The sequence below is a fragment of the Chinchilla lanigera genome, unplaced genomic scaffold, assembly GCF_000276665.1.
Source record: "Chinchilla lanigera isolate Chin_1 unplaced genomic scaffold, ChiLan1.0 scaffold00020, whole genome shotgun sequence".
Lineage (NCBI taxonomy): Eukaryota > Metazoa > Chordata > Mammalia > Rodentia > Chinchillidae > Chinchilla > Chinchilla lanigera.
The window spans coordinates 22,737,889-22,746,713 of NW_004955421.1; the positions used below are offsets into that span (position 1 = coordinate 22,737,889).

Sequence of the window (8,825 nt, forward strand, 5' to 3'; positions counted from 1 at the left end):
CCTGCAGCATGGTCATACTTGTCTCTTACTCCAAGTCCCCGGCATCTCTGCTCAGCCTCTCCTTTCCCAGAGTGTGCGGCAGGGCTTGTGTGCGTCTTGGAACACGCCCTGTAGTCAGGGGACATGTACTGTTGCCAACAGATTGGTGTCCGTATTTTAAGCTGGTTAGTAGCACATTTCCAGCAATCATTCTGAATTTTTTATATTGGCCTTATTGGACTTGATTTGCTCTTCAGGGCCTGTAAATAAACCCTCTGGATCTTGGTGACAAGATTTTAAAAAATGATTGTAGGAGATATTTCTAAGAAAATGTAAGAAGATCTTACTCAAATTCATGTTTCTCCTTGTATCATCCAGTCCTACTAGTTATGATTCATCTATGTTGGCTTTTATTTACATTTTATTTTTTTATTTCATTGGTGGTTAAACCATAATATATATTTTAGGGTTCTAACTAATGCAGAATTTATGATCTCCACTCACATTCTTCCATTTGCCAGATACAAATAAGAAAGGTCTCTCTTTCTTTTGGTTTTTGTTCACATTTTGCACCCAGGAAACATGAACAGGAATAGTGGCAATGCCTAGTGGGTTCTTCAGGAGCCTGGAGTCATGCTTTTAGATAAATGTTCAGTTCAGTGGTTTGTACTTTGGCAAAAGAACATGCAGCATGGTGCGAAACAGCTTTGGCATCCCAGGGAACTGGGCTTACTGCACTTCCGCCAGTTCACTGATCAGTTTCTCTCACGTGAAGTGAGAAGAGTAATAACTAATGCACAGGTTTATGGTGAGGTCAGTAACACAGATGCCTGATGGGTAACATACTCTGAGTAAATAGTTATTTACTCTTGTTTAAGTAGCTAATACTTTTCCATATTGTGTACTGTTGCCTTGAAATTCATTTGGTAACTGCATTCTAGGGCACTTGAATGCCTTCTATGAAAAAACTGATATTTTTCTATCTGGGTATTGTCAGTTTTCTATATTTTTAATCCTAATTATAGATACTTAATTGCCCAGCTGTAAGGAGGATTTTGCCATGTTTCTCCCTTTTTTTCTGCTGGTGTGGAGTGGGTGGTGATACAACATATGGCATGTGCCGTGCACACTGGCTCCTGAAGACATTTTCCCTCCTTTAATCACTGTATTTATGTTTTTTGCAGGTATGGGAGGAGCTGCTATCGCACCACCTACTTCTCTTGTAGAGAAAGACAAAGAGTGTATGTAAATATGGTTTTTTCCCCTTTCGTTCTGATACTTTGGGGGGGTTTGGGAATACTTAGGAATTGAACCCAGGGATATCACTGAGCTATATCCCCAGCCTATTTGATATTTTATTTGAAGACAGTCTCACCAAGTAGCCCAAGCTGACCTTTAATTTGTGATCCTCCTGCCTCAGCCTTCTGAGAATCTGGGATTACAGGTGTGCTCCATCACAGCTCTGATACCAAATTTGTGGTCCAGTTGTGGGTTTGGATTCTTGGGAGTTTTTGAGTTTAGAATGAAAAGGCCTGTACAATTGCTTTTGCTCTTCAGGCTCTGAGGCTATAGTAGTTGGCTCTCAGGCCATATTAATGGCCAGGCTCTGAAATTTAGATTTTTGTACAGTGGGATCCATCTTTTTTTAAACAATGTTTTGGTTTTTTCCAAATTTTGTTTCTTACAAGGTTTATTTAAAACAAATACCCAGGGCTGGGGATTTAGCTCAGCGACAAAGTGCTTGCCTGGCAAGCGCAAGGTCGTGAGTTCAATTCCTGGTACTGGAAGAAAACCAAAAATAAAAAAATTAAAAACAAAACAAATACCCATCCATTTACAGATTTTTTATGAGGCTTAGAGGTGGTTGTATTCATGATCTTCCACAAGGGGGCAGTGTCTTCCTTGATTTTTTTTTTTTTTTTTTTCCATTAATTTTTGTTTCAGAACAGGTGTATATTCACTTAAGTACCTTGCCAAACTTTGCCCATTTACTGCTGCTTTTCCAACTGAGCTGTCCTAAAATTTGGAGGTTTGGAGTGGGGTTTGATGTATCATTGTCTACATGATTTTTCATTCTCTGGGCTGGGCAGTACCTAAGCTGTCATAAAATATCATCCATAGTATTGTGTTTCACTATTTGTGGTTTCTCCCCCATCTTAATCATTTTATTTTAATTTTAAAATTTATTAGTACATGTTTACAGTGCGTAATGGTTATGTTCATTGTGAGGAGTCGGTACATGCACATAGCACATCATAATTCTTTTTACATCCGTTTCCAGTCCCTTCTTTCCCGGTTGCATTTTTCTCCTTCCTGCCCTTCCCACTCCATTTTTTTTTTTTTTCATTATCTATGGTTTGTTGTTGTTTGTTTTTTTTTTTTTTTGTTTTTTTTTGCTCTAACTTATATTGGGTTTCTCATATAAGAGAAACTGCAGTATTCAAGCTTGTGGTCTCAGTGTATGATCCCTGACCTCATAGATCTTTATGGTCTCTGAAGGTAGTGGGATAGTAAGTTCAAGTTTTAAGACAGGTGCACAGTTGCCATGGGAATCCAATGAGACATACAGAAAATCTTAGGACATACAGAAAATTTTAATGATTCAGGTAAGAAAAGTCATTTAAGAACTTTAAAGGATAACATTTCAGTAAGATGTCAGAAGGACATTTGTCGAGTATGAGCAGTAGGAGCAAAGTTAGAAAGTAGTGTTCTGTTTTTGGTTTAAAATCAAGTTATGTAGAGACTATAAAATTGATTTATTTTTTCTTATGATAAAAATGTAGATTAAATCCATCCAAGATAAGTAACTGATATAAATGCAACTTCAAATATTTCTTTATAGTTTGTGAACTTACTTTATTTTTCCCAACAGTACCCCGAGATTTTCCTTATGAAGAGGACTCAAGACCTCGATCACAGTCTTCCAAAGCTGCTATTCCTCCCCCAGTATATGAGGAACAGGATAGGCCAAGATCTCCAACTGGGCCCAGCAACTCCTTCCTTGCTAACATGGGGTAATGATTTAAATGTTCTTGTTTAAGAAAGTATAAGAATGACGTAGGAAGTAGTGTGAAGTATTACAGCTCTTTCAATAGCTGCTCATTGGGGCTTGTAAGAAAGCACCTGGTAGGTTCGGTCATACAGTGTCCTGCTGAAGGGCTAGTGTTGGAGTCATGTAGAGTGTATTCCAGTATAATACGGTTTTGTGCAAAAGAGCCTATTAATACAAGTTTTGACGCACGTAGATGTTAAATGTTATTTCTCTAGATAGAAACAGTTTCTGATCATTATTTACACTTAGCATTTGCAATTAAAGTAGCTCATATAAATTAGAGCTGGTTGAGGTTGCCTAGGAAGGATCAGTAATCTGGTTCATTTACCGTAAGGTCATAGTTCTATCCTTCAGATTTAAAAAGTTAGTCTGGGCAAGAGATATCGCTCAAAAACCCCTGATCATTGTTACTATAATTAGATGTTTGTTTGCTGATGCATAAAAGTCCTTTTTAATGTTCCCATACAGGTGGAGTGCTACTATTTTGTTTTAAACCTTGCTGGAGTTTTTTTGTTTGTTACTTTGATGTTGTGGAGAGACCATCAAGTGAAAGGGTGTCACACTAAGAACTTTGTTATGTGTTAACAGGATGCTGCCATAGCAGAAAAGCTGCTAGTGACACAGTCCAGCATGGTAATCACACTGAGCTGCCTACCTATTTACATCTGCTTTGGGTCTCAGAGCTCTCTGGGAGAAGACTAGTCAAATTTGCAGTAGATGGCTGGAGATCAAGCATATGAAAAACACTTAGAGTTTCTGATTCTCTTCCCCATCTCCTAAACCTGGTTAGTGTTTTACGCTAGCTGCTAGCCATAGGTGACTATCAGATTAGTTTGAAATTTAAACTGTAGTTCTTCAGTCACATTAGCCTTATTTCAAGTGCTCACTAACCACATGTAACCAGTGGTGACTGTATCTGACAGTGCAGATAGAGCGTATTTTCATTACTACTATAAATTCAACTGGATGTGGTGGCGGTATTCCCAGCACTCGGGAGGCTGAAGCAAGAGGATTGTCATGAGTTTGAGGCCAGTCTCAGCTGCATAGTTCAAGGCCAGCCTGAACTACACAGGGAGACTCTATCTCCAAAGAAAGAAAGAAACAAACAAGCATTTCATTATCTAAATTTCATACATAGCTTTTGACAGGCCACTGTTTTAAGTAACTGTGGTCATAAACCATGCAGCAGTCTAGATCCAAGAGCACAAAAGAAGTCTTAATTTTTTTTCCCTTCAGAGTACTAGGGAGATGTTGTCAGATAAACTAGCATTTCCTTGGAGGTAATCTCAGGGTGTCCTGGGTTGTGGTTGTTAACTGTTTATGTTTCTTTCATCCTGAACATCAGCACAGCTTCCATCTGATAATAAACAGGTCCACTGTTTATTCTCTGTGAGCTCACTAACGTTGTTTCTCCAGGAGACTGCTGGGGTATAAAATCCAACTTACGTTCTAGTTGATGACATCAACTGTAAGGATCCTTTTCCATTCTCCTCCTCCTAGTGGCACAGTAGCACATAAGATCATGCAGAAGTATGGCTTCCGGGAAGGCCAGGGTCTGGGGAAGCACGAGCAGGGGCTGAGCACCGCGTTGTCGGTGGAGAAGACCAGCAAACGGGGCGGCAAGATCATTGTGGGTGATGCCACCGAGAAGGGTGAGTCTCAAGGTGAGTGTCCGGAGAAGCAGCGCTCCTTCGCCCCAGAGAGGCAGCATACGGTAATTCCCCACTGTGGTGCACTTCTGCTTCTGTTTCTCTTGGAGCCAAGAATCCTGAGGGTTGTCTTCATTTTTTTAGAACAAAGAGAGAGAGGAAGGCATATGGGAAGGAAAAAACTGAGCCTCAGCCAGAAAATGAACAGTTCTCAGCAAAATAATTTCATACCTACTTTGACTAAGCAAAGGATCTGGTTAACATGATGAAAGAATATTTGCTTTTGTAGCATACAGGAGGTAGCCGAATACGTTGCATCAGTGATTGTGTCTGCTGCATTTGTATCATAATAGGTTTCTCTACTTTTTTTCTGCTTTTTCATCATACGTGTTTTCTAATACAGATTGCTCTGAAATCTCGTGTTGCTTTGTAGTTTTTTGGTAGATGCTACCTAGCTGATGTTTTATTTTCATTTGATTGTTAAGCAGAGAAATTGTGTTAATTTTGAGTCAGCTGAATTTCTTTTGCTAAAAAAAGAAAAAACTGTGGGCAGCTTTATTAATGCACAGCTAACAAGCAGCAGTCAGCCTGAATGTTAGTACCAAAAACCATCAGTTACCTAAATTTGTGATAATATCTGAAGTTGGTTGGCAGCTTGTTATTCTGGGCTAGTGGTGATCTTGGTCTACACTCAAGGTAGGACTCACCAGTAAGGGTTGTGATCCATGTGTTCTTATTAGTCTTTTAGGAAATGAAATTTTAAAAAACTTGCAGGTAATGGTAGAAGCTAGAAACTTTCAGAAAATATTTTGAAAATATCAATGTAAAACAGCTTTTATTGCAGGTGATGCAACATTCTTACAGACTGCTTGCATAGATGCTTTTAGATGAGTGTAGGGTTTGAATGGTATAGATTGCTGCTGCAGTTAAATTCACCATTGTAGTAGAACTCAGCTCTCTTAACATGTCTGGTATGTTTTGATACAGATGCATCAAAGAAGTCGGATTCAAATCCATTAACTGAAATACTTAAATGTCCTACTAAAGTAGTCCTACTGAGGGTAAGAAGCAGCCTTGACTTCTGTCTGTCTACGCTACCTCCACATGTTTTCACAAAACCCTACTGTCATAAAAGTGAAAGAAAACTAAAAGAATACTTTCATTAATAATGCCTTTGTATAGGTTCCATAAAAGACTAAATTTTTAACTGTAAGTTTTTTCATTAAATATAGAATTGAGATTGTAGTTATTAAAATATTTAAAATTACTAAACGTCCACTTAGTTTCTACACTTTGGTGCTTACATAGGTGTAACTCTTCTCAACGCTTAGTGTGTGTTTAAAGACACAATAGCTTTGGTAACTCGGACAGAAGTTTTCTTTGTGTCATTTGGGACTAAGAACGTTTGTAATTATGAAGGAATAGCTTATAAAAACTGTAATTGGGAAAGAATAGCTTATAAAAACTGTACATTGTATGTGGTACTTACTTTTTTGTTTGTTTTTAGAACATGGTTGGTGCAGGAGAAGTTGATGAAGACTTGGAAATTGAAACCAAGGAAGAATGTGAAAAATACGGCAAAGTTGGCAAATGTGTGATATTTGAAGTAAGAGAGTTTTCTCTTGATGTTTATAAGTTGTAATTGGCAGTTTATAAAACATTTTCTACAAATGAGGAAGGTATTGTTGCTGTAATTAGAACTGTCATACTGTAGACAGTGACAAATATTTATTACATTTCTCATTAAAAACAAAAATGACTTCAGATTTTATTTGGCAAAGACATAGAAATGTTTCATTTGTGATTGAGGATCAGGATAGTGATTAAAGACCGTGATTGACAAACTTGTACTCAGTCATTCGCTTAGGCATGCTTTTGGTTTCAGTCACTTGGCAAGTATTTATTTAGTACCTCCCATATGCCCCGTGCTGTACGAGAGAGCATTTAGGATACAGGAAGTACGTTTTGTGCTCTCAGGGATATATGCATTTGAAGAAACACAAACACATGAAATAGCAAGAGAATGTTCATTTGCTGTATTTGCTAGTACATATCAGATGTAAGTGGAAGAGTCAAGAAAAAGATTACATCTGCAAAAATAGAGAAGGATTTGTGAACAGTATCAGATAAATGCTGAGCTTTGAAGGGAACAGGTAGGCTTTTTTTGGGAAGAAAGGAATGGTATTTAGATATGGGTGATACGAGACGTGAAAAGACGAAGGATGACAGACATAGAACACTGAAGGAAGAGAACACTGAGCATGCAGGACGTTAGTGGGGGATGTGCTTACAGAAGTGGAACAGAGCTATATTGCAGAAGGTGTAGAAAGATGGACAGAGCTGGCCAAAACAGACCTCATAAGAAATTTTTATCTAAAATTTTTTTTGTTTTATTTTGTTTTCTGAGATAGGGTCTTGCCATGTTGTTAGCTCAGGCTGGCCTTGAACTAACTATGTAGCCCATGCTGATCTGGAACTTGAAGCAATCCTGCTGCCTCAGCCTTTCCAATGCTAGGATTATGTGCATGCGCCCCCATGCCTGGCCTTTGTCTAAAATTTCTACTTCCATTTCTGCTTTATCATATTTCTGGTTGTTGACCACATCATTATTTGATTGCACACCAGATATCATAGGGCCTCCACGAGGTCAAACACTGGCTTGCATAGCTCCCAGCACCTAACATGGTACCTCTCGTGAAACAGATATTCTTTCCTTGGTGTTTGACTACTACTTGTTCATATATGGTGATAATTAGAATATTTGCTCTGATGCAAGTGATACTTTAATTGATAACTCATTATACCTCTTCCAGATTCCTGGTGCCCCTGATGATGAAGCAGTACGAATATTTTTAGAATTTGAGAGAGTTGAATCAGCAATTAAAGGTAAGTTGTACAGTTAAATATTAAGGAATTTAAAAGGTTGAATTTGTGATCTTAGTCTTCATGCTGCATTGTTTATATTGAAGATTATTTAAAGTTAATATTTTGGTGCTGCCTTATAGTATATTTGAATTAACTAACTGTCTTTTTCTTTGCCTTTTAGCTGTTGTTGATCTGAATGGGAGGTATTTTGGTGGACGGGTGGTAAAAGCGTGTTTCTACAATTTGGATAAATTCAGGGTCTTGGATTTGGCAGAACAAGTTTGATTTTAAGAACTAGAGTCATCTCCGAGATCCTTAAATGAGCTGCGGACTGAGCAAAGACAATGATCCTTAAAAGATCTGTGTTCTGAGCAGAGATGGGCAAAGCTGGTGAATACTGGGACTGCTGGTGGGACTTCTGATATATATGTTGATTGATCCCTTTTTTATTTTATGATTTTTTAAATATAGTATAAAAATCCTTTAAAAAAAATCTGTGTGTGTCTCTGGTTGTTTTTCTTATTACTACATCGGAGTTGACATATATATATATATGTATGTCTGTTATGCTGGGATTTCATGGTGATTCTCAGGTGCTTCAGTGGTACATTTCTTGCACTTAAAAAATCTAGAAAGTTTTGGTACATAGAGTTGGTATTTTAATCCCGATATCCATCTTAATAGAGCCTGTTTATAAATTATGTAACAAAAATACCATTTTGGGTAGTCTACTAGAGGTGACAATACCTGCTTTCTCTAACAAATTCTTAGTACCTCCAGTCATAGAAAACGCTCTTTGTGACCTGAGCTAAGGTTGACTTACCCTGACCTAGTTGTGTGAATCATTTGTTGTTAAGCTAAGTGAGAGTGTAGGGTTTATGATGCACTCATGGAGTCTGGGTGTAGAAATCGCAAGTCAAGCATTTGTTTTCAGAGATTCCAGTCTTTGGGGTAGGTCAGAACTCAGAAACCTAGAAAGGACATATAAATACGTGCCCAATCATGTTTTGGAAAGGAGAATTCTTAGGATCAGGCTTATACCAGCTACATTTGCATAGGTGGTGACTGCTATATGTAATTTATAAAATTCAGCCATATCAGTTACTTAAAGTGTATGGCCACTAATATAATTCTAGAATTGCAGAAAATTGTGCCATTTTAGTGTAGTGGTATGTATGGCTGCAGTAACAAAAAATTAGCTGACAAAAGTTTAGTGACAAAAAATTAGCTGGACCACAAAAAAGAAAATATAAAAATATTCAGTACTAAGGTTGATTGCT

The 8,825-nt window shown here is 37.8% G+C and overlaps 1 protein-coding gene across 1 annotated transcript in view; it reads left to right on the plus strand.

Moving 5' to 3' along the window:
- Rbm17 (RNA binding motif protein 17) overlaps positions 1-8,038 on the plus strand; it is a 13,170-nt gene extending 5,132 nt beyond the window's left edge. The window contains exons 5-11 of the mRNA XM_005383861.2: positions 1,164-1,220; positions 2,852-2,993; positions 4,532-4,695; positions 5,668-5,741; positions 6,188-6,286; positions 7,494-7,566; positions 7,727-8,038. Coding sequence (XP_005383918.1) covers positions 1,164-1,220; positions 2,852-2,993; positions 4,532-4,695; positions 5,668-5,741; positions 6,188-6,286; positions 7,494-7,566; positions 7,727-7,830 — 713 coding nt within the window. The 3' untranslated portion in view covers positions 7,831-8,038. The remainder of the gene's footprint in view (positions 1-1,163; positions 1,221-2,851; positions 2,994-4,531; positions 4,696-5,667; positions 5,742-6,187; positions 6,287-7,493; positions 7,567-7,726) is intronic.
- Positions 8,039-8,825: the final 787 nt, after the last annotated feature.